Genomic DNA, 27,353 nt, shown 5'->3' with positions numbered 1-27,353 from the left:
ACACCAAAAGAACAAATAGCAAAAGAAAAAAAGTAGAAAAATTGGACTTGATCAATTTTAAAACTTTTATGTTTAAAAGAACAACATCAAGAAAGTAAAAAGACAAACCACAGAATAGGAGAAAATTTTTCTTATCATATATCTGATAAGGTACTTTTGTACAGAATACATAAAGAACATGTACAACTCAACAATTAAAAGACAAGTAGCCCTATTTAAAAATAGACAAAGGGTCTGAATAGACATTTCTATAAAGATTGGTTAATGGGCTATAGACACTGAAAAAGATACTTAAAAATCAGGTTGGGCACAGGGGCTCATGCCTGTAATCCCAACACTTTAGGAGGCTGAGGCAGGTGCATCACTTGAGGTCAGGAGTTCAAGACCAGCCTGGCCAACATGGAACAACCCCATCTCTACTAAAAATACAAAAAATTAACCAGTTGTGGTGGTAATCCCACTTGCCTGGGAGGCCAAGGCAGTAGAATACCTTGAAACAGGAGGCAGAGGTTGCAGTGAGCCACAATTGTGCCACTGCACTCTAGCCTGGCCAACAGAGTGAGACTCAATCTCAAAAACAAAAAAAAAATTAGGCATCAGAGAAATGTAAATTAAAACCACATTGTTATAATACCCTATACCCACTAGGATGACTGTGATCAAGAGATAGAAACAAGGCTGAGTATGGTGGCTCGTACTTATAGTCCCAGCATTTTGGGAGGCTGAGGCAGGAGAATCACTTGAAGCCAGGGTTTTGAGACCAGCCTGGGCAACAAAGTAAGACCCCATCTCTAGAAAAAAAATTTTTTTTAATTAGCCACTCTCAGTGGCATGCGCCTGTGGAACCAGCTACTCAGGAGGCTAAGGAAGGAAGATAACTTTAGCCCAGGAATTTGAGGCTGCAGTATGCTGTGATTGCACCACTGCATTCTAGCCTGGTAACAAAGTGAGACCCCCATCTCTTAAAAACAAACAAATAAATAAACAAGATGATAATAACAAGTGCTGTTGAGGACATGGAGAGCTAGAACCTTCTTACATTGTTAGTGAGAGTATAAAATGGTGCAGACAATTCAGAAAGCAGTTTGGAAGTTCCTCAAAAGGTTAAAGATAGATTTACCAACTGAACCAGCAGTTCAATTCGTAGCAAAAGAATAAAGAAAAATGAAAATATGTATTCACATAAGAATTTGTACATGAGTGTTACCAGCAGCATTATTTATGATAATAAAAATAGGAAATATTCCAAATTTCTGTCAATGGGCGAATGAATAAATAGTAAGTATGGAATATTCACATAAAGGAATATTATTTGGCTATAAAAAGGAATCGAATACTGATATATGCTAAAACATGGATGAACCTTAAAATATTAAGTTAAATGAAAGAAACCAATCCCATAGATGACATATTTTCTTCTATTTATGTAAAATGTCTAGAATAGGCAAATCTAAAGAGATAGAATGTAGAGTAGTGGTTGCCTAGAGTTGGTGGAGGCGGGGATTGAGATAGGGAATCATTTAAACTCCCATTAGAAGTCTCCACTCAAACCTTTACCATTAACTGCGTTACAGCTGAATCCCAACAAGCAGCAAAAGAAAGGGGGGAAAAAACCTTATGGTGAAGGGGTTAACACACCAACACAGAGGAAACTAAGGCAGAAAGAACATAGTATGTGCCAGCAAGACAGTTGGGACTAGATGGCAGCTTAAATTTAAAAAAGAAAGGAGAATAATAGTGGGATACAAATATAGCACAAAAGAGATTTTCTGGAGTTAACACACAGTACTTTACAACTAAATAACTTAAATTTTTTTTTTATAAAGTCACTCTTCAGACCTAATTAGGGAAGACAAAATGGCATAGTTACCTCAAAGCACATAGGAAGAGTAAAGATATGAAAATTGTGAGGGAAAAAGGTAAGAAACATAGAGGATAAATTTGGAGGAATTAAGATGCATACAATAGGGATTTCAGAAAGAAAAAAGGGGAGATGGAGGAGAGGCAATTATTAATAAATTATAGAGCTAAGAAAATCCAACACTGCACAGTAAAAAGGTTGAGTAGATAAACACCTGGAATGTTTTAGTAAAATTTTTTATCTCTAAAAATAATGAGACAATCTTATAAAAGCTCAGTCTCCTCTACCCCCAGAAAGGAATTATTAAATGAATCACATTATAATTGGATTTCTTATGTGTAACACTGGAAGCTAGAAGACACTAGCATAGTATTTATTGATTTATGCGAGGAAGGGACTGAAATCCAAGGACTTTATACCCAATTAAGGTAAGAAATCTATCTATTGTGCTAAAGAAAGGCCAGGTGCGGTGACTCACGCCTGTAATCCCAGCACTTTGGGAGGCCGAGGCGGGTGGATCACGAGGTCAAGAGATCGAGACCATCCTGGTAGAAATGGTGAAACCCAGTTTCTACTAGAAATACAAAAAATTAGCTGGGCATGGTGGCGCGTGCCTGTAATCCCAGCTACTCGGGAGGCTGAGGCAGGAGAATTGCCTGAACCCAGGAGGCGGAGGTTGCGGTGAGCCGAGATCGCGCCATTGCACTTCAGCCTGGGTAACAAGAGTGAAACTCCGTCTCAAAAAAAAAGAAGTATGTTGAGTAGTTACTCTTGTTTGAACTCAGTATTTATCTCTAATGATACAATGTGTGAGAATATGCAATATAAGTGCTGAAACTCTATTGGTACTCTAAAAATAATGCCCCTTTTCATCAAAAGCCAAAAGTTTAGAGGTAGAGAGAGAAGGGGTGAAGTAAAAATTTTTCACAGATCTGTTGGTAGGAAGCTGAGATAGGGAAAATGAAAGTATTCTGAAAGTCTCTTGATACTGGAATGCAGGAAATATTAGAAGAAAATGTTACTTTATTGGGAAAATGTTACCTCTCGGTAGGGGTATAATTAATATCTTGTTTTAAATAATAATTTACACTGTTGTTTACAATATCTTCAAGCAATGTGTCGAAGCAGAAAAGAGTGAGGTAAACATTAAAGAAAATGGAAAAGGAGATGATAGACATTAACAGAAAAGTATATTACAATTTCAAATTAACAAAGAGAAGAAATGGAAGGACTATCAACATGGCCAGACCATTAAAAGTGAAGAAAGGAAAAGGAGAAAACAAGAATATGAAATAAATACCAAACATAAACCAAGAGAAAATGATAAAACTCAAATAGATCAGTCATTGCACTAATTAAGAAATGGAGTAAGTCCTTACATTTAGACAGATTATAAACAACCACAAAAATAAAACTTGAAGATAAAGAAAGGTTATAAATAACGGGATGAACAAATAAATAGTAGATAAATGCAAACACAAGGGCAAAAATGTAGAACTGGCAATATTAGTGTCATGCAAGGTGTAATTTAACATTAAGGCCCAAACAGGATAAAGCAGAATATAATATAATTACAGAAGACACAGTTTTTAACATAATAGACCCATAAGCACTAAACAGTAAATCAACAAAATACCGAGTTATGCTTAGACCTGTGTTTAATTGGAATAGCATGTCTATGAATTTTTTCAGTATATTCACAGAACATTTACAAAACTTAATTGTGAAATTGGCCATAAAGTGAATCTTTACAAATCTAAATAAGAGTAGATATCTGATAGGATCCTATTCCATCTGTGTGAGGCGAGAGAAGTCATCTCAAAAAAAAGTTAAAGATGAACTTAACTTATTTGACAGTATAATTTCACTCTTGTTACCCAGGCTGGAGGGCAATGGTGTGATCTCGGCTCACTGCAACCTCTGCCTCCTGGGTTCAAGTGATTCTCCTGCCTCAGCCTCCTGAGTCACTGGGATTATAGGCATGTGCTGCCATGCCTGGCTAATTTAGTATTTTTATTAGAGAGGGAGTTTCTCCATGTTGGTCAAGCTGGTTTCGACCTCCCAATGTCACGTGATCTGCCCAGTTCGGCCTCCCAAAGTGCTGGGATTACAGGCGTGAGCCACCACACCAACAAATTTTAATTTTTTTATGGCAAAAGATGCTTTAAAATTCATAGGCAAATGAAAGGCTAGGATAAACATTTCTAACTCAGGTAACAAAGGGGTAATATAAATGAGCCCCTTAAATTGTTAAGAAAAAGACAATCCAGTTGAAAATGTGCAAAGGGTAAAAATAGACAACAGAAAGGCTTATTCAGATTGCTCACAAACATATGAGGAAAAATGTTTAGATTCATTAGGGAAATTAAATATTTTAATCACAATGATATATCACTTCATATTCATTAGACTTTTCTCATGGAGAGAAAAGGCATTCCTCATTACTCTTGGAAACTTGAAGGGTTAATGCACTGGTAAACAACATCTTAACTTCCATTAAAATTTAAAATGTTTGTACTTTTTAACTCAGTAGTTTCCTGTGAATCTGTCCCATAAACATTAAGCCAGCCATACAGAACGACATATGGATGGGATGTTTATTATAGCATTTCCCCACGGTAGCAAAAACCTGAAACAAACTATATGCCCCTCAATAGGGGATTGGTTGGAAAGCTGTGAGACATACATACTGTAAAATATTACACAGCTATTAAGAAGGAATCAGGGCTATACCAGTTGACTTGGAGGGATTTTTCTCCCTAAGTGACGAAGAAACACGAAGTGCAAGAAAAGAAAGAAATAGAAGGAATACTCTAAGAACCCTTTTCTAAAAAAAGTATAAATGAATAAAACAGCTCTATAAATGAATGTATTTTTATGGATATGTGAGCATGGAGAATACATATTGGGTGGCATTAATATGAGTTACAAGATCTCGAGTTGGAGGTTGGCTGATCATATAAAAGGGCAGGAAATGGGAAAGAGTAATCAAGCAAAAATGATATGTGATACCATTTTAATACATTTTAATTTATAGATATAAAAACTTTTTGAAGTAAAAATTTAAAAGAAATGATAAAAATGAATAAAAATGATCTGTGGACCTAAGAGAATAATATCGATTCTAATATGCATATAGGTATTAATGTGCTTAGAATTATATATTTTTTAAATCTAAAACCTTAAGTTGTCAAATTTTGAAAAATATATTCAGACATCTCACAGTGATTGTGCTTTTTATTAAAATTTCCTTTGTGTTATTCATTTTACTGTTATTTTGGTACATAAAAGTTTATGGCTGTTTAATATTCCTTTTAATATTGGATACTGTTTCACCCTGTCTCCTTTAGTGTTTTTGGTCTTGAGCTGTATTTTCTAATGTTAATGTTACCAGTTCTGCTTTCTTTGCTTGTATTTGCCTAGCATATGCTTACTCATCATCTTTTTGGATTGTCATTTTGTTTCAGAGGTGTCTGTATTTATATACCATATAGCAGTATTATTTTTCCAAATCTGAGAGCACCGTCTCTTTTTAAAAAGGATTTTAATTAGCCCTTTCATACTTACTTTGATAATTTATCATTTGGTTTTATTCTGTCAGGCTAATTTGTGACATGAATAAGTGATTTAATTCTGTACAATTTACACTTTTATTTTGGATGCAAGATTTTTTTTATACATTATTTTCAGAGAATTCCAATTCTGAATTATCTATACTATATTTAATACATGTAATGATTAGTACATGTAAACCTAATGAGAACATTTCTTTTTTTTCCCCCTTGACTTCATGAAGACAAATTGAGTGGCAGTAATAATGCGAACAAAAGACAAAAAATTGCTCAGGACTTCCTCAACTCTATTGACCAGACAGGAGAACTTTTAGCAATGTTTGAAGATGACGAAATTGATGAAGTTAAACAAGAAAGAATGGAGGTATAGTACATTCTTCCCTTTGTACAGTGACTATGCTATTTGGTTCTATTCTCATGTTCTATAAATATTACCTGAAATCTCCAAATCAGTGGTTTTATGTCTGATGGCAGTGATGTGCAGCGGATCAACCCCTGAAGAGGGAGTCAGACTTTGCCTTCAACGTCAACTTTGTTCTTGTTTCTTTTTTTGAAAACGAGTAGGTTTCCCTACTCTGGGTTTTATTTTATTAAGCTAATTTCTAATTAAATATTTACCTTTTTTGTTTCAAATTATCCAGTTTTATTTGTAAACAAAACAATTCTTACCACTTTTATGTTGGCATATATAGTGTGAAGAGCTATTCTTCTGGCTATAGTTGCAGGCTGTGGTTGGACTTACTAGCTATGTAGTAACCAGGGCAATTAATGCTTTATATCACTGCAAGACAAAATTAGTGACATGTATTTGGATTCTCTGGATGTGTCTTAACAATGGATTTCAAAATTGTATGTCTTCTATTTACCTTAGCTATCTATACATAAAATTATTTTCTTTAAACACTAAAGGAAAAAAATTTAAAGTAAAATGATTTATTTCATTTGAGTGCCTTCCAAATTACAAGGCAGTATTTTCACAGTTCATATTGCTATTATCATACTTTCACGTGTAAGGAATCTCCATTTTTTTCCCCCTCCCCTTCAATTGGGCAAGAGAGGTAATTTCAGAATTATAAAAGATTGTGCTAAATGCCAACTTTATTACAGTTTCTATGCATGCTGAAAATATAATTATTTTATGTTAAACTTTGGAAGAAGTCCAGTAGACATACATGCTTTATGAACTTAAACAACCTTTAAAGAATTAGCATGCTTAGATCATGAACTGTGATCTAAAGGCAGTGTTCTTTTAGGTATCAATTACTTTGGAAATGTGTGGTTATCTTGGTTTGGGACAACTGCAAATGGTTTTAGTTCAACTTTGCCTTGGGCCAAAAACATGCTAAGTTGTCCAAAGCAGATGATAAACATGTATTTCTGATGTCATCATTGCCCAAACAGGATATGGTTGTTTAGTGGCATGGTTTCACTTACGATGCATTACACAAAGAGCAAATATTGTTTATGCTTTATTTTCTAAATATTTTTATGTTATAAAAATGGGCCCTGAGAAAAATTCATTAAGGAATAAAGCATAATACATAAAGCATTAGTAAAATTGAACAGGTGACTCTTCAATTTTGATGGGAAAAATCTTGGTTAGCCAAACCTGTTGCCTAGAAGGGCATTCAACAATCAAGAAGAGAAGAAATAAACATTTTGTAGCTCTATAATAGCAGGCTACTGTAGACGTAGAAAAATGGGGGTCAGCAGGTTACTAAAGTCAGTAAAATATCTGGAGATGCAGTGTAGAAAAAGCTTGGGCACTTCTGCAGTCTGTATACTTCTTCTTTATAGTTAGGTATTATATAGTGTTATTCAGGATAATAAAATACCAGAAGTTGATAAAAATATTTACAATGGAAGTCTTCATAAGTACAATAAACATGAGGCTGGCAACTTCGCTGAGCTTTATATCATAACAAAAATCTTCTCTGGCCAATATAACAGAGTAGCTTTTATATTCTACTCATCCAGATAACAGAGTTTAACTGAAGAAATTATTCTGAACTTGTAGACATAACTGTAGACAGTAGATAGTGAAACTGTTCAGAGCATAAGCCTTGCCTGCTTCTAATTTGATAGGTTATAGTTTCAAGAGTAACCACAACCGTGGCCGTTCATATGAAACCACTTTGGACTCAGAGACTGCAATCTCTTGCTTTTAAAGTTTAGTAGAATAATCAGTCCTGGCATCATTCAGTGACTTAATTTTCCTCTAAGCATCACTTATAGTTGCAGAAACTTGGTTTACTACCTTCCCCCCTAGAATGTATGAAAATAATATAGACCTACCAACAGGCTTTATTTTAGTTTTCTTCTTTATAGATATAAAAACTCACTTAGTATTCTAGGTTTTTTCTCAAAACATGGAGCAAGCATACAGAAAAACAGCCTGAATTCGTTCCTGTTGTTTTCAGCTGATGTATGTGTGCTTGGCTTTATGTTTCATCCATAATTTACTTCATTATTATTAATTTATGTGACTTGAAATATGAAATTTCTGAATTTTTCATCCATTTTGCCTTACTAGTCCATCATGATGATAATTAACTAACTCTTACCCATTTATTTTTCTCTAGCACCAGATTCTAGTACTTAGGTATACCTGTAGTAGAGATCCATTATCTCAGAACATCCTTTTAAATTATCAAATAAAAATTAAATAATGTTCAGAGTTATTTTGGCATATTTGAGGGACTGAGAAAGAAAAGCAGGGAAATACATACAGCTATAGCTTCCTTCCAACCCTATCCACCTCCATTCCAAAATAAGGCATAAGGCAGGTGTGTCTTAGTGTAGCTAATGTTTCTTTCATTCTTATTTTTTGAGCTAATCATGTAATTTGTGGCTGTGTCAACCAAAGACCAAGGTACAGTCACTAAAAGCTCCAAATAGCTTTGGGTTTTCTTATCAGTGAGGAGCTGTGATCACTCACAGAAGAACCCTGCCTAAGAATCTGCTTTGCTGCTTGTAGAAGAACCTGCGAAGCTCAAGTTTGTTATTAATCAAGTAAACTATGTAGTCCTGTAAGCCACTAAGTTTGTAAAAAGATGTAAACAAGGGATGCTTAAAAGGTTGAGAGAACTCTACCTTCAGTCTAATCCTCAAACTGATAAAAGTAAACAAGAGTGCAAGGATTAGAGCTTACCAGAGAGTGCAGCTTTTAAACAGATTGGGGTGCAGAAAATCCCTAGTGACTTCTTATCTTGTGTTTGCATATCAGTCTTAATACTGGAATCTACAGAGAAAGCAGAGTGATTTACATAATATTTAAGGCAGCTTAAAATTTTTTGATAATAAACTTTAAATTGAATAAGATGCCAGGTGGTCATCTGAATTTGCTTAACCTGAAATGAGCTGACCATAAATTTGAAAACATGCAGTTTCTTGGCAAAGGCTGAATGATAAGAGAAATCAGGTGTATCATTCAGTTGTGCCCAAGTGTATCATGATTATCATTCCTGGGCATTTTGAGTCCCAGGGTTATAGTTTTTGGGGTAAGTGGACTAGAAAACTCATTGAAGAAGAGAGAGTGGATGTCTGTAGAAGTTGTCCATCTTCTCCTGTTTTTGAAGTCTTTCTACTATTCCCATTGCTACCTATCGTGATTTCTTTTAATTATAAGGGAAAGGAAAATAAAATGCCAAGAAAGATAACAATCCAAAAATATCTTAGATAAGACTTAACATAAAAGAAAAAGGCTAATCCCAGTAAGATAAACATTCACAAATACTAGAAAAGTTTAAAAGGTTGAGTTAAAAACTGAAACTCTTAAAAATGTTAGGATATATGGGATTATGAAATGAAGATAGAATTATATACTAGAAAGATGTATATATGTACATCATAAACACAGACATGTATATATATTTATATACGCAAATTCATTTATATGCATATACACGCTATGCCCAAATATACATATATGAAAATAGAAATTTATTTTTTCTAGATTATTTAAAAGGTAAAAGTTAAAGAACAGTCAGAGATATATCATACCCAAATACTGGTGGTTACAGTATTAATTACAGAGAAAAGAGAATTTAAGGAGGGAAGCTTTAAAATGGAATAAAGGCAATAATTTTTTGTTACTAAAAGATACTGCCTATACTTAAAATATAGTAGATGCAAACTGTTAATCATCAAATTCCAGAGCATTGAAGGCATCTGGTAGTGTGGGGAGAGGTCAGAGAAATAGATTTGTTATGGAGACTAGAACACACCATCTCAATCCTTAACTGATTAATTCAAGGGAAAAAATATTTTAATAAATATCTAAGTTTATCTAATAGATGCATATATAATGTTTTATGAATGAGCAGCAGTCTTAAAATCTTACCCAGGTAACTTCAAGGACTCCATGGGTCTCTTTAGGGAAAAGAGAAGAGGTTTTGTTGGGGCTCTAGCCTCCATCTCCCCTCACACCTTCAACTGGCACATCTTCAATTTTAGGTAATTGCTGTACATATCATCAATGAAGAAAGTGACTCACTATAGCTGTAGTCCCAGCTATTCAGGAGGCTGAGGCATTTGTGCCTAGGAGTTCAAGTTCAATCTGGGCAACATAGCAAGACCTTGTCTGTTGAAAACAGGAAAAATAAACCACTATTCAACCAGCCATGAGTAATCAAACTATATCTTTGTCTCTTTCCTTCACACCCACCTTTACACTCTCACTCTCTCTCACACACATACAGTCAGCAAAATCCAGAAATATATAGGGCATACTACTTTACCAGAATGGAAAGAAAACCTAGAAAGTAATAACAGAAGTTAAACTAACAAACAAAACCAGTTAAGATGGCAAATTAAAAAGGGAAAAAAATTACAGAGGCAACTGATGAACTGTAAACAAATTTAACAGTACTATCACAGACTATTTAGATAGTAACAATGAGAAGAGTCCATATAATATTAAACAAGTATAGGCAAGCTTTGTTAAAAAGAAGCAGCATTTCCGCTTTTAAGCCTTTCATTATTCAATTGGAGAAAATGAAAATCAAGCATTCAGCTAAAGTATATGAATATTATAATAAAATAGAGAAGGCAGGACAAATGAAAATACAAAGATAAACAGAAATAAAAAGAAAACATAATTAAATTTATCAACTTAAGAAATTCTTTTCAAATATAAGAACAAAGTGGTAGAATGAATTCGTGCCACCTCTAAATAAGAAAAATAAAAATTAATAGGTTGGTGCAAAAGAATTGCAGTTTTTGCTGTTAAAAAATTTAATTCTAGAATGCCCACTGTTACCACTTTTATTTGCCAGAGTTTAAGGAGCACTAAACAGTGCAATAAAAGGTATAGCTATTGGCAGGAGACAAAAATTTATCATTTTGCCATTAAAAGAGGTAAAAACTGCAGTAACTTTTGTACCAACCTAAGACTAAAAATTAGCAATAATTAAGGATATAGCCATAGTAACTAATTTATTTATAAATCTTGATGGAAGTTTTTCTAAGAAAATATAAATGTGTAATTTTTACTCATCAGGAAGTAGTAAACCTGGATAAATCAGTAACTGAAAGAAATGTCAAAATTTTTTTATTTTTTAATTTTTTTTGTACTTTAGGTTCTGGGGTACATGTGCAGATCATGCAGGATTGTTGCATAGGTATATACATAGCAATGTGGTTTGTTGCCTCCACCACCCCGACCTGTCACCTATATCTGGCATTTCTCCCCATGTTATCCCTCCCCAACCTCCCCATCACTCCCCGCTGTCCCTCTCCTGGCACCCCCGACAGACCCCAGTGTATGATGTTCCCCTCCCTATGTCCATATGTCCTCATTGTTCAACACCTGCCTATGAGTGAGAATATGCGGTGTTTAATTTTCTGTTCTTGTGTCAGTTTGCTGAGGATGATGGTTTCCAGATTCATTCATGTCCCTACAAAGGACACGAACTCATCATTTTTTATGGCTGCATAGTATTCGATGGTGTATATGTGCCACATTTTCCTTTTCCAGTCTGTTATCGATGGGCATTTGGGTTGGTTCCAGGTCTTTGCTATTGTAAACAGTGCCATCGTGAACATACATGTGTATGTGTCTTTATAATAGAGCAATTAATAATCCTTTGGGTATATACCCAGTAATGGGATTCCTGAGTCAAATGGAATTTCTTTTTCTAGGTCCTTGAGGAATCACACACTGTCTTCCTCAATGGTTGAACTAATTTACACTCCCACCAACAGTGTTAAAGTGTTCCTATATCTCCACATCCTCTTCAGCATCTGTTGTCTCCAAATTTTTTTAATGACTGCCATTCTAACTGGCGTGAGGTGGTATCTCAATGTGGTTTTGACTTGGAAATGCCAAGATTTTTTAAAGAGTTGTATCCTCAGAAGTCTCTGAATCTAACCCAGTTTATGGAAGAGCTCTTTAATTCATGAAACAGTTAATTATCATGGAAAACTTCTCATTAAATTTTAAAAAGCAAGCATAACTTCAGACAGAGCTCAAATGAATGTAAATGATAATATCTCACTTAGGAATATTGATGCATAACTCTTAAAATATTCGCAAAGTATATATACCACAACTGAGCAGGATTTTTTCCATGATTCAAGTGTGCTTCAGTATTAGAAAATATATTACTATCATATGTCAAATAACTAGGTCAAATTAAGAATAGCCATATGATAGTTTTAATAGGTAATAAAAAGAGATAGGACAAAATTCACTTCCTAGACTTTTTAGAAATTCTTAATAAAGTAGAAATAGAAAAGTCCTTCTACTTTATGATAAAAAAAAACTCACTTAAATGAACAGACATCATCATAGTTTTAAAAATTATTAGGAGTTCTGTCAAATTCTAGAATGCCCACCGTTACCACTTTTAATTGCCAGAGTTCAAGGAGCCCTAGACAGTGCAATAAAAGGGATTGCTATTGGCAGGAGACAAAAATGTATTATTATGTACAGATAACATATTTTTTTAATTTCAGTAATCCTCGAGAATCAATGTAAAAAGTATTGAAGTTGATGAAAATCTTCATTAAGTCAGATAGACACTGACCAAAATTAGGAGTTTCTCCCATAATTTAGTAATAGTTGATAATAAATTCAGTATAATAGTCAATAATTGAGAAAAAAGACAAAGTCTATCAAAACAATACAACAAAAATATTATTTGGAGATAAACTTTATGTTAACAATAAATGTAGAAGAAATATGTAACTCATTTTTAATAATGTACTGAGACATGAGTATATAAATGGAAAGCACTATGTTCCTGTATACAGACTAAATGTAAATAGCTCAGTTGTTTCCAAATTAATGTATTGGCTTAATGTTATTTAGACAGAAAGCTCAGCAAGATTTAAAAAAAAGTTTATAAAATGATATCAGACTTCATCTGAAGTTATAAAAAATTAGGATAGCCAAGAAATTGTCATTAAAGAAGAGTAGGGAATTGAGTTTAATGGCAAAACCGCAATTACTTTTGCACCAACCTATAGTACCACCAGATAATGTAAGATTCCATGAAACTATGATAGTCAAAATAGTGTGGTACTTGTGTAAAACCCAACAGGCACAACTGTGAAAAGAATAAATTACACAATTAAATATAAAGAAGAATTTACAATAAAGATGGCTTTAGAGATCAGTGGGAGAAAGATGCCACAACAATTAGAGAGCTATTGGAAAACCAAACAGTGATAACTCTTAACCTTATGAATCAAAATAAATTCCAGGCAATATTAAAAATTTGGTGTGAAAAGTAAAACCATTTTTAAAAAAGTACAAATAACCACAGGTAATATAGAAGGACTTTCCAGGCTTTTGTTTTCAAAGCTTGTGAGAAATACAACTCCCCAAGATGTTGACAAATACACTGTGGGAATAGGGAGAGGTCTGTTTTCAAATAAGTTTGTGAAATCCTAAGTTAAAATTTTTAAGAAGTTTCTTTAAGGAATTTTCAGAGGCTTTTATAAGCTAAATTTTGTGAATTTTTCAAGAGAGGAAATCGAATCTATTAAAATATTCTGAAAGGTTACTCAGCCCAGTTTGGGGGTGAAGAAATCACAAAGAAAGTACTTTTAAATTTGATCTTATAAAAATTATGTGGGTGCTTCGAAAACAAAAAATTATTAAATAAAAGGCAAATGCATAAAGATATGATAAAACTATCAGTATTGTTTATCTATATAGATTTTTTAAATCAATAAGAAAGTAACATTCCAGTAGAAAAATTAACAAAGGATATAAAAACAAAGAATAAATCAAAATAAACACATAAAATATCTACTTACTGGTATTGAAATAATGCCATTTTTTTATATAGAGTGGTCAAGAGTAAGATGGGAGTGGTAACACATTTACTGTTGGTGGAAACATAAGTTAGTAAAATCCAGAAAGTATTTTAAAATCAATTCAGTTAGAAACATTAAAAGCGTTAATACACAGCAACCTAGTAGACTCACATTTGGTAATTTCTCTCTAAGATATCAAGGATTTTGTTCATAGGCACATTCATGTGCATAAGACTGTTCATCAGTGTTTTTCATAGTATTGGAAATGGGGTGAGAACCCTGTTTTCCTGATTATAAGGGAATATTTATATTTCCCAAACACATTGAAATTAAGACTGTAAGGAAATATACCAATATGGAAATAGTGGCTGACAGTGGAGAATGAGATTTACAAGTTTATTGAATTTATAAATTTATGCTGTTTTGAATTTGCATATTTACCATCTCTGTTAATGTTTCTCTTGATCCTCATTTGATTTCCTTTGTTCTGCAGTTTCTCTTTTCATTTTATTTTACTTTTTCCATCAGAAGTATGTACTTGTAAGTGGTGCTGAAGGATACGCTTTATGAGGCAAATTAAATAGGCTCTTTAGATGCTTGCAGTTAAGACTGAACAGATGAATGTATCAAGCAATATACACATATAATATGCATGTAAATACAGATAATGCATGTTGTGGAAAAAGATGTACCATTGATTTCATATCTTGAGAGAAGGCGCCTGTTGCCAGATTGAAATACTAGCAGTTAGAGACTCATAAAGTGTTAGTTAAATTTTAGATGTAAAACTGTGGAGGTTTAATTGTGATACCCTAAGCAAGCAGTTGTTTCTTATGCATCTTTTTCCTTTTAATTGTCCCTTGTTTCTAGATGCAGGACAGTGTAAAGAGGTAGGGACTAAAATATATCTTAAGGGAAAAAAGTTACCTATGAATTGTCATACTGAAAGTAATGAAGTTTATTTTGCATTTTATTTAAAACATGAATATATCCAGAAGATTCTAGTTTCATAGGTTTTTTTTTATAAATGCAGTAGCATCTATTAGATGCTCTCAATAAATAAATATCTCAGTAAATATTAATGTTGGTGTTGATTTTTAGTTTTTTAAATGTTTTTCAGCTATAGTTTGAGTTTAGATTCTTAAATATTTCAGAAAGCTGCTGTTGCAATTTGGAGGGTATATAGGTATACTACTATGTCATATAATTGAAAGGTAGGAGACTATATAACCCTCTTTGATGTCATGCAGACCATCTTCAGAGCAGTAATAATGATGTAAAAGTTGAAAACAGTTTACTATTTTTGCATGACGCTATTGATTGCAGTTAATTAAAAACCTATTTCAAACAAAATTAAGCAGTTAGGGAAAGGTATGGGTTCAGATAACAAAGCCCAGAGGTAGATTTGGCCTCAAGCAAGGTTTGATACTGAAGTTCACCATGTGCACTGGATTTCTAGCTCCAATTCCCTATTCTGCTGTTCCTGCCCTTTTATGATTTTGTTGGCCTTATCTTCAGGTCATATTGAATACTTATTTCTCACATAGGGGCACAAATGACCATAGACATTTTAGGTCCAGGTGGAGAGATGATGCCTTTGTCTCAAGGTTTACTCTTAAAAAGGCTTGGATCACAAGATCTCCCCAAGCCCTGACCGTGACAGTAGCTAGTAGGATGAAAGGTCCTGCCTGGCTTAGCCTAAGTTATATGTTTTGTCCCTGAAGTTGAGTATGCAGCCTCCAGCAAAGGCCTGGATCTCTGGAGCTTTAGGAAAAAGTAATGGGTGTGAAAAGATAGCCACAAAGATCCTAAAGTGTAAATGTCTTTAACGTTATAGCAGTGTGAATTAATAGAATGATGTCTTAGAATCTTGGCTCTCTGTTCAACTCCGTAGGAAGTTTTCTCTAATATCCAACATGGTAAAATGAATGCAGATCATTTTCTTCGGAGACAGCAATCATGCATTCATCCTTTCACTCTTTTATTTATTTAGCATTTGTTTATTTAGATTTTTAAAGTCAATCACTGTTTTACATCTTGAGGCTGTGGCTATTAAAAAAAGGCAACATATGGCCTTTGCCCTCACGGTCCTAGAGTGATAACTGACAAATCAAAAGTAAGTATCTAATAAAGGAAATACAGCCTCAATAAATGGATTGCTATTCTAATTATTACTACATTTGTTTCTAATTTTGAACCTTCTTAATAGATTATTGCTTGTGTTATTGAACCATATATTTTCTACTTACTACTTAATTTCAAATTTAGTTTATTCTGACATAGGACACATTACTTCTTTAAGACATTTAGGCAGGGTCATTGAATTAGCTTCAGTGTGGTTGGCAAAATAAATTAGAAAAGGACTAGGGTGCATTTAACAATGTAATATGTCAAAGTTAGTTCCTGGAAGAGTTTCATTAGGAGAATTCATTGTTATGCTTATTAAAGGTTAATTTTTGTTCAAACAATTTCAAAACACTTACAAAATTATTCTTAAGGGAGTACTAGTAGAAATACCTCCAAAAAACCTGTGGTAAATCTAGCTGCACAGAGCAGAATAATGTCATTCAGTATATGTTTTTCTGACACATGAACTGCAGAACAGGTAGTATTATTTGATTTAGAAGAACCCAAAATAGATGTGATATGTAGCTCTGAAAGTGATTTCCATTTGTGAATTTATCAAATTATGTTTTATCCTTACTATAGCTGTCCTTTTATGATATAATGCTAAATAATTGTGTATTTGTTGTCATAAGTGCTTCTATAAAATTGGGGAAAGTGTCTTCTGGAGAAGGCATTTTTCAGTTAATGAAATAAAAAGCCAGATAGTATAAAATTAAACTGTAACCTAACTCTTATCTACGTCCCTATTGTTCTGTAGCTTACTATATCTGATTTGAAGATGCTTCTCAAGGAATCTTTTTATGCTTTTCTTAACCTTGTGAAGTACGAGCTTCAGCTGAGGGTGGAGTCTGACTTCTGCTTTCATGATTAGAGCACCTCATATACTGGCGTGAAACTAGAGTGGTTGTGTTTGTTCTAATCTGTTTTTGTTTTGTTTCGTTTTAAAGATAGAGGCTTGTTCTGTTCCCCAGGCTGAAATTCAGTGGCCCAATCACAGTTCACTGCAACCTCAGCCTCCCAGGCTCCAGCAATCCTCTAGCCTCCAGCCTGCTGAGTACTTGGGACCACAGGAACATACCATGACACCCACCAAATTTTCATATTTTTTGTAGGGACATGGTCTTACTATGTTGCCCAGGCTGATCTCAAACTTCTGGGCTCGAGCAATCCTCTCATCTTGGCCTCCCAAAATGCTGGGATTATAAGTGTTAGCCACCATACCTGGCACTGTTTTTTAATCATTCTCTAACATTTCTGGATATGTAATCTCTTGCAGTTATTGCTTTGCTGTAAGAGCAAGATTAATCAAATGACTGACATCTTTTTGAAAAAAACATTAGTACCGTTCCCATTTGTCCCCCACCCTTGGAACTGTTTAGATTCTTTACTATTAGTTTTGAGATGAAATTTAAAAGTTTTCTTCCCCCTACTCTTTTCTTTAGTCTGAGAGGAACAAAATACATGGTGGCAACATTGAAACCATACTTGTAGTGATCCTATTTTCCCTAATCCAGATCAGAATCTATGATCTGATATTCACAAGTATCTTTTGTTTGGGGACAGGATATTTTCTATCTGGATTTGGTAGTTAAGCATCGGAATGATGATTGCTATTTATTTTCACTTTTCCTACATCAAGGAAGTAAAACAGTCATTTCTTTGGATAGACATCAGCACTTCACACTGTAAACACTCGTGTCTACCGTTGGTAATGCATGATGCAGGCCTTACCAGGCTGCTGTTTTTAGTCTTACCTAAATGGATATTTGACTACCACATGGTGATTATACTGTTCAATTAAGTTTTTTTATAGAATCAATCAGTATTTTCTGTCTCAAGAAATTCCAATTTGTTCTTTTTAAAATGAGATTCTTTTCTTTTAAAAAATACATTTCATGGGTTTTCTTAGAGATCAGTCTTCTAGCTTGTTTATAAAACACCTTGGCAAAGATGAGTTTTAAAATATCATTGAATTTAAGAATACCACAAGATTAGCCACTAATTTACATTTAATGTTTATAGTTCTCAAATTGTGGTTGTTGTAATAACCAAAATATTTTTGCCTTGAATATTTTGTGGATTATATTTCCCTATTCTTTCTTCTTACCCACATTCCCCACAGTAGGTGGGCAGATTGTTGTTACATAGTTTGGCCTTTATTTATATTTATTGGTTTAATCTCAACAAGTTAGTGTGGCTAAATATGAAAATAAGTGTATTCTCTGGCAAGATTTTTGTCTTTTTAAGGTTTCAGTTTATTTAGTGGAATTAACAGATCATTACTTGTTTGGTATAGATAATTTCCCCCATTTCTTTATGTGCATCCATGCTGAGGAGCTGCCTTTTGTTTAATTCTTATTGTTGCCACTACTTTACAGAAAATGTGCAAACCAAACTGTTTAATGTAATTCAGTTGTTTTCTAGATTATTGTGTTCCTCATTTAGAATTAATAAGTTTGGATTAACGCTTGAACCCTCAAGGCAAAGGCTGCAGTGAGCCAAGATCACACCACTGTACTCTATTCTAGGCAACAGAGGGGGACAGTGTCTCAAAACAAAATTTAGATTAAGCCATAAATATTTAGTGATTAGTATAATCTATTGCATTTGCATGTCTGTTTGGAACTTTTCATAGCATCAGTCAAAAAGGCAGATCAGATCCTACCAGGCTTCTCCTTTTCATGATTCTCCATTTTCTGGAGAAGAATCTTAATTCCTTAGCATGGGATTAATATGATTATTATTACTGTCACTACTTTGGTGCTTATATTCAGTTACAAAGGGCAGTGTTTTGCATTGCTATAGAAATTCTGATAATTTTTACTCTCACAATTAATAGCCATGAAATAAACTTTAGAGTGTTTAATTTTCTTTTTTAAAAAATGTATTTATTGTACTTTAAGTTCAGGGGTACATGTGCAGAAAATGCAGGTCTGTTACATAGATATACACGTGTCATGGTGGTTTGCTGCAGCCATCACCCCATCATCTACATTAGATGTTTCTCCTAATGCTATCCTTCCCCAATCCCCCAACCCCCTGCTATCCCTCCCCTACCCCTCACCCCCTTACCAGCCCTGGTTTGTGATGTTTCCTTCCCTGTGTCCATGTGTTCTCATTGTTCAACACCCACTTATGAGTGAAAACATGCGGTGTTTGGTTTTCTGTTCTTGTGTCAGTTTCATGAGAATAATGGTTTCCAGCTTCATCCATGTCCCTGCAAAGGACATGAACTCATCCTTTTTTATGGCTGCATAGTATTCCATGGTGTATATGTACCACATTTTCTTTATCCACTTTATCTTTGCTGGGCATTTGGATTGGTTCCAAATCTTTGCTGTTGTGAACAGTGCCAAAATAAACATATGTGTGCATGTGTCTTTATAATAGAATGATTTAAAATCCTTTGGATATATGCCCAGTAATGGGATTGCTGGGTCAAATGGTATTTCTAGTTCTAGATCCTTGAGGAATTGCCAGACTGTCTTCCACAACTGTTGAACTAATTTACACTCCCACCAACAGTGTAAAAGTGTTCCTATTTCTCCACATCCTCTCCAACATCTGTTGTCTCCTGATTTTTACTGATTGCCATCCTAACTGGTATGAGATGGTATCTCAGTGTGGTTTTGATTTGCATTGCTATAATGACCAGTGATGGTGAGCTTTTTTTCATGTTTGTTGGCTGCATAAATGTCTTCTTTTGAAAAGTTTTTGTTCATATCCTTCACCCACTTTTTGATGGGGTTATTTTTTTTTTCCTTGTAAATTTCTTTAACTTCTTTGTAGATTCTGGATATTAGCCCTTTGCCAGATGGGTGGATTGTGAAAGTGTTCTCCCATTCTACTGGTTGCCGGTTCGCTCTAATGATAGTTTCTTTTTCTGTGCAGAATCTCTTAAGTTTAATTAGATCCCATTTGTCAATTTTGGCTTTTGTTGCCATTGCTTTTGGTGTTTTAGTCATGAAGTCCTTTCCCATGCCTATGTACTGAATAGTACAAATAATAAGTATTAAAAATTTTGGCGTTTTATCTTATTCTTTTAAAATATTTATTATATATATATTTTTTAATGCCCTACCTTGAAGGAAGTTATTTCCTGTAGTTATTCTCACCTCAAATAGAAGACAGTTATTATGACCAGTGGATTCATTGAGCTGGTCTCAAATATAGAGGTTAAATTACCCACCTTTAGGAAAACAAACTTTAGAAAAATCCAAAGTCACTGGGCAGTTGTTTTTATTTTGCAAGAATACCTTTATTACATAAAAGTATAATATTTATTTTTAATAAATAACTTATTGTTTATTAAAATAATAAATTTTTTAAAAGAATTGTTTTTAAAAATAATTTAAAACAAGACATTGCCAAAATTTAGTACATGCAAAGAATACTACCATATATCTGCAAAGAATACTACCATATACCTTTACTATAACTGTAGAAATTATTCAAGTGAGGGAGAGACAGAAAGGGGTAGAGAAAAAAAGAGAGATGAATGGATGAAGAATTGAAGTCTTTTTTACTAGAGAGTAGCTCTTCATAAAGTTCCATTATCCATTCATGATGGATCTGCCCCCATGATTCAATCAACCCCCACCAGGCCCCATTTCCAACACTGTGAAATGGGGAAAATTATATATTTTACATATAATTTAGAGGGGAAGAATATCCGAACCATATCAGCAATCTTGAGAAAGAACAAAGTTGGAGGCATCACACTTCCTGATTTCAAATTATGTTACCAAGCTATAGTAACCAAACAGTACCCTACTGCCCCCATGAGTCAATCACCTTCCACCAGGCCCCACTTCCAATACTGGGAATCACATTTTAACATGAGATTTGCCAGAAAAATAGACCCATACATCAGTAGAATAGATAGCCCAGAAATACACCTACACACATATAGTCAACTAATCTTCTACAAAGCTGTCAAGAATACATGGTGGGGAAAGGATAATCTCTTCAATAAATGATGTTGAGAAAAGTGGATGTCCACATGCAAAAAAATAAAAAATAAAATGAAATTGAATCGTTACCTCAGATCATAATTAATGCAAATGGATTAAAGATAAACATAAAACTGTAAAATTCCTAGGAGAAAACACAGGGCAAAGCTCCTTGACATTAGCCTTGGCAAGATTTTTTTGGATATCACACCAAAAGCTCAGGGAGCAAAACAAAGATAAACAGTTGGGACTATATCACTCTAAAAAGTTTCTACATGGCAAAGGAAAAAGTCAACAGTATGAAAAGGAAACCTGTGGGTTAGGAGAGACTATTTGCAAATCATACATCTGATAAGGAGTTTATACCTAAAATATAAAAGGAACTCACACAACTCAATAGCAAATTAACAACCCAATTTAAAAAAGGAACAAAGGACCTGAATAGATATTTTTCCAAAGAAGACATAAAAACGGCTAAAAAGTATATAAAAAGGTTCTCAGCAGTACTAATCATCAGGGAAATACAAATCAAATCTGTAGTGAGATATATCACCTCACTGCTATTAGGATGGCTATGATCAAAAAGACAACAGGTGAGTGTTAGAGAGGGTGTAGAGAATTGAAAACGTTTGTACACTGTTTGTGGGAAAGTAAATTTGGTACAGCCATTATGAAAAACAGCATGGAAGTTCCTCAAAAAGTTAAAAGTAGACTATCATATGATCCAGCAATGCTGCTTCTGGTTATATACCCAAAAGAAATGATCTTGATACCTCAAAGACATGCCTGCACTCTCATGTTCATTGCAGCATTATTCATTCACAATAGCCAAGATGTGGAAACAACCTGCGTGACCTCAAAAGAAATTGTGAGATAGATATACACACACATATATAATAAAATTTACTCAGCCTTGAAAAAAAAGCCATTTGTGACTACATGAATGAACCTAGAGGATATTTTACTAAGTAAGTAAGCCAGACACAGAAAGAAAAATAATACATGATCTCACTTATACATGCAGTGTAACCAAAGAGCGATGGGTTATTTTGGTGTCCTGCATTTTATTTTCTTGGGCTATCAGTCATCTCAAACTCATCAAATATTTTTAAATATTCTTTTAATGGCTTGTGTGATTATAAATCATTCCATCCAGTTGTGTGGGACTTGGGTACTTTCACATATGACTAGAGGCCTAATGTGTGTTATTCAAAGAATTGTGGGTTCTCTGAGATATGAGACATCTATAAGAAAATTGACAATTCATTCATAATAAATTTTAATAATATTGAATCTCCCCACCCCACCCCAGAAACCAAACAAAAACTAGGAAGAAAAGAAGTCACACTTTGTTTAAATTATACCAAGAATTATCTAGTGTTTGCTTCTATGTGGAGAAATAGACAGTCTCATATTAGTAGGAACATACATTGATACGGCTTTCTGGAAATACATGTGGCAATATCTGTCAAACACACATTTAAAAAAAAGAGTTATATGTTATTTGATCCAGAAATTGCATTTCTTTGTACTCTCCTAGGGAAATAATTTGACAAAGATGTTTTAAAAATAAAATATACTCATTGTTTTTTAAAATAGAAAAATTTAATATTAGTGTTGTAAATTTTCATCTTAATATTGCTTTTGGTGTAGCCTATAGGTTTTTTAAAGTTTTTTTTATTATTATCTAAATCTTTCATACATATTCTGTAATTTTCCTTTTGAATTGCCCTTTGGCCTAATTTACTTATAATATTTAAAATATATAGATATATACTTTCCAAATGGCTGGATGTTCTCTATGTTACTTCCTTTATTGGGTATTTTAGTTGTTTTGTTGCATAGTAGTTAGATTGTTAGATACATTATTTTTAGCATAAGGAATTTATTAGAATTTTCTTGGTGACATTAATATGTATTGGCTTTTTACAGCTCTTCCGTGGACAGGGTAGAAAGATTTTCAAGTATCTTTTAGATCATTATTAGTAGTAGTATTTAGTGTTTTTTATCCTTAATCTCCGAAATTTTTTTTGACCACAGACCCTCTTTGGTAAAAATTTGAAAACTCATGTTACATCAATGCCTGTCCTAATCCTGGTTAAATTCTTTCTTCGTCCATTTCTTAGCTATATTATGTCTATTCCCCAGTAGCAGAACATAACTAGAGAAAAATACAATCAAGCAGATTAATCTTAATCTCAAATACCCTTGGTGCTGCCCAGTAATCCTAGAACATTCCCTAGTGTACCCATTCTCCCATGATACTTAACAATTATTTAAACCTTTTCCTCTCTTTAGACTTTTTTACTCCCTTTTCCGACTTCATTCCTGGTTCACTCATTCTCCAGATTCACTTCATCCTGTTGCACTGAGAAAAAAGAAGTAATCAGAAGAGTACTTTCACAAGATCCTACCATAGCACCGATATACATTATTGGTTAATTTTTATCAGCACAGAACAATGTTATAATTTCCCCATCTCGAACAAACAAACAAAAAAGCTTCCAACTGTATTTTTCTGCTCTCCTTTAGCATAAAACTTCTCAAAAGAAGTTGCATTTGCTGTCCTCCCATTCTCTTTAGAATCCACTTGAATCGTGCTTTCATCCTCAGCACTCTACAAGAAATTGCTCTTGTTAAGTTTGCTAATAACCTCCGTTGTTGCCAAATACATTGGTCAATTCTCCATCTCCATCTTGGAGAACTGCCACTTGTGGCAGATGTTGGACTTGCAGTGAACCACCACACTGCCACTTGTGGCAAATGGAGATATCAGCTGTCAGTGGCCCTGAACTGAACCACCACACTACCACTTCCAGATTTTTGCATGTACTGTTTTCTAGCTCTCTCATTTTCTTCAGATCTCTCCACACATACCATATTTTCAGAGAGAATTCTCTAACCATCCCATAAAAAGGGGCTATGGACTGAATTGCCCTCTTCCCATTCACCTCCGGCCCAGTTTATATGTTGAGCCCTAACTCCCAATGCCCAGAGTGTTGCTATTTGGAGATGGGACCGGGGTTAATTAGGTTTAGATGAAGTCATGAGAGTAGAGTTTCATGATGGGATTAGTGTTTTGTGTAAGAACAGGAAGAAACTCTAGAGATCTCTGCCATGTGAGGACATAGGGAGAAGGCAGCTGTCTGTAAGCCAGGAAGAGAGCCCTCACCAGAACCAGACTGTGCTGGCACCTGATGTTGGACTTCCAGCCTCCAGAACTGGGAGAAATATACCTCTGTTGTTTTAAGTCATGTATTCTATGGTATTTTCTTATGGCAGCCCCAGCAGACTAACACAAAAGGAATAGTGTACTTCCCATATCTCAATCGTTTTCTAAATCTTCACTATATTATTGATCATGGCACTTATCACCCATGATCCTTTATGTGTTTGGTTTTTATGTGTCTTCCTCTACTTGAGGAGAAAGCTCCAGGAGACAAGAGCTTCATCTGTTGTTTTCACTAAAATATCTCCAGTGCTCTGAACAGAGTGTAACAATAGTAGATGCTCAATAAATATATTTTATATAAACAAACTAGTAATAATGAAAATATCTTCAAACATCTGTAGATCATAGTTGTGTCATCATTTGGAAAGCACTTATTTTCTTTTTTTTTTTTTTTTTTTAATTTTTTATTGGATTATAGGTTTTGGGGTACATGAGCAGAGCATGCAAGACAGTTGCGTAGGTACACACATGGCAGTGTGCTTTGCTTTTCTTCTCCCCTTCACCCACATTTGGCATTTCTCCCCAGGCTATCCCTCCCCACCTCCCCCTCCCACTGGCCCTCCCCTTTTCCCCCCAATAGACCCCAGTGTTTAGTACTCCCCTTTCTGTGTCCATGTGTTCTCATTTTTCATTACCCACCTATGAGTGAGAATATGCGGTGTTTCATTTTCTGTTCTTGTGTCAGTTTGCTGAGGATGATGTTTTCCAGATTCATCCATGTCCCTACAAACGACACGAACTCATCATTTCTGATTGCTGCATAATATTCCATGGTGTATATGTGCCACATTTTTCCAATCCAGTCTATTATCAATGGGCATTTGGGTTGATTCCAGGTCTTTGCTATTGTAAACAGTGCTGCAATGAACATTCGTGTACATGTGTCCTTATAGTAGAACGATTTATAGTCTTTTGGATATATACCCAGTAATGGGATGGAAAGCACTTATTTTCTTACCACTTACCACTGTTAACTTGAAAGGCTATATACACTTGCATTTATTTTTTCAAAAATATCTGTTAGTAGTATCCAATGGTCATTACAACAAAGTTAGGCAAATTTGTAACACTTGTCTTTTTAACAGGAAAAACACTCGTTTGTCTTTAGGTTCCAGAACACCTTTAATTACTTTGCTTAGAGAGAACCTGTGAACCTTTAGACAGGATAAAGGGTTTTTGACATTCATTCTACATCTCAACTCAAAGTATTGTGAAGATTTCAACTACAGTTGGTATAATTTTACATGACCATAGTAATGGCACCCACTATACCAAGTGCAATAAATTGTAGTGTCCTCAATAGTAGTAGTAGTAGTTGTGCCAGAGTTATCCATAGCACTTACTCCATGTCAGATACTGTTCTAAATTCTAATATATATATATATGTTATGTCATATATTCCTTTCTTTACAATCTACCCATGAGATAGTTCTTTTACCATACTCGCTTTATAGATGGGAACACAGATATTAGATAACTTGTCTAGGGTTACAGTTACAATGTGAAAAGTACTAGGAAAGCAGTCTCCTGGGTGCATGCATTATCTGGAAAAGGAAAGTATTGGGAAAGTTTTATATTGCTTCCATTCTGGCCTTTATCTGAAGAAACTTCTTTAGTTTTCTTATGTATGGTTGCTAGGCTCTCTAATTTTAGAGCTGATAAAGATATATTATTTTTGGTTTGCCATGTCAGTTTCTGAACAGAATCACATTTTAAAAGATAATGGATTTATCTTACTTTGTTTACAAACAAGAACCCTCATTATCTTAAATCCACAATATATTAAACCATAGTTGGTAAGAGATTACTGTATCTTCTTTCAAAAATTTTAAAAACATATGAAGTGCCAAGGACACTCAGTTATTTACATATTAGTGTGAGTTAGATTGCTTACCTCTTGATCACTAGCTAACGGGGACTTTCTTTAAAGAATTTTGGTTGGCAAAGAGTAGAGGTAAAGTACTTTTGAACCTTAAAGTAATTTAAAGAGAGGTGATATTAAGTGAGGTGCTGTACTTGTGGGAAGGGGAAAATTCTACAGAAAAATGCTAGGAAGTTGAGAAGATTTCAGAAATAGAGTGAAAATATGTCAGAGACCAACTTTATGCTTTCAGAATTTTGTCTAACGCTGGTACTTGTGGAAAGAAGACAAAATTTTCTTCATTATGGCCCTTCTGATTCCTACATAAACTGAGTATGTCCAGTTGCATATGTATAAAAGAGGTTTGTAGATGACTTGGGAACCTAACCACCGTTTAGAAGTGTTTCTATGGGAAGATCGATTTGTTTAGGATGTTATACCCTAAACATACCTTTAGGATATAACATATTTATTAATTGGGTGACTCTATATCTTATTCATTTTTACTTTTTTGGTAAAGGGTCTTGCTCTGTCACCCAGGCTGAAGTACAGTGGTGCCATCATAGCACACTGTATCCTTGAACTCTGGGTTCAAGAGATCTTCTCACCTCAGACTTCTGAGTAGCTAGGACTACAGACGCGTGCCATCACAGCTAGCTTTTTTTTTTTTTTTTTTTTTTTTTTTTTTGGTAGAGATCAAGTCTTGCTTTGTTAACCAGCCTGGTTCTGAACTCCTGGCCTCAAGCAATCTTTCTACCACACCCTCCCAGAACACCAGCATTACAGGCATGAGCTGCTATACTCAGCATATATTTTAGTTTCTAATGTGATTTTTTTATTATCACAAATTTTCAATGACACAGAACTTTTTTTCATCCCCAAAACTTTTATCAAGCTTGTTTTCTCTGAAAACAGAAGACTGGTATTACAAATGAATATTAAGCAAAATTTGACACCACTATCTGATTTCTTACGAGGTTATTTAGGAAGATCATATTTCCTACTGTGTAAAGAACTTTCTGTTGATCTTTTGGCCTTTATATAATTTATGTTTCTGGCAGTTTCCTGATGGTTAATGTCCTTATGGAATTAAAAGATGTATATTAATGAAGTGTGCTACTAGTAATAAAAGTGTTAGTTACATATAGGAAAGAGGTCAGTTTTTTCAGGATGCTGAAGCCAAGTTGTGATGGGAGTTGTATTTTATTGGGAGCTACTACTGTTCTTCCTGGGACTAGTGACAGACTTTACAGAGATCATATCATGTAGAGACTGGGGATCACAGAGGTGCTAAATATATATTCACTTATATTCTATTTGACATGTTGTTTGGAAAAATAATTTACTACGTAGAGAGATTTCTCATTTTATAAGGATGTTTATCTTCTAAGCAACCTACAGATAGGTATACAACTGGGCCTCAAGAACTGCAACTCAAACACCAATAAAATAAAAATGTTTTATCACTATTTCTGATCTTTGC

The 27,353-nt window shown here is 34.2% G+C and overlaps 1 protein-coding gene across 20 annotated transcripts in view; it reads left to right on the top strand.

Moving 5' to 3' along the window:
* The window catches only part of SUPT3H (SPT3 homolog, SAGA and STAGA complex component), a 554,097-nt gene that overhangs the window by 342,124 nt on the left and 184,620 nt on the right, over positions 1–27,353 (top strand). For all 20 annotated transcript variants that reach the window (XR_004741815.3, XR_013534243.1, XR_013534241.1 and 17 more), the window contains one exon: positions 5,658–5,797. Coding sequence is in view for 17 of the 20 variants with exons in the window: in XM_008994522.5 (XP_008992770.1) it covers positions 5,658–5,797 (140 nt within the window). In the remaining 3 variants the exon portion in view is untranslated. The remainder of the gene's footprint in view (positions 1–5,657; positions 5,798–27,353) is intronic.

Source organism: Callithrix jacchus, chromosome 4 (genome assembly GCF_049354715.1).
Source record: "Callithrix jacchus isolate 240 chromosome 4, calJac240_pri, whole genome shotgun sequence".
Classification (NCBI taxonomy): domain Eukaryota; kingdom Metazoa; phylum Chordata; class Mammalia; order Primates; family Cebidae; genus Callithrix; species Callithrix jacchus.
Note: the sequence above shows the minus strand (reverse complement) of the source record. Positions and strands in the feature narration are given on the sequence as shown.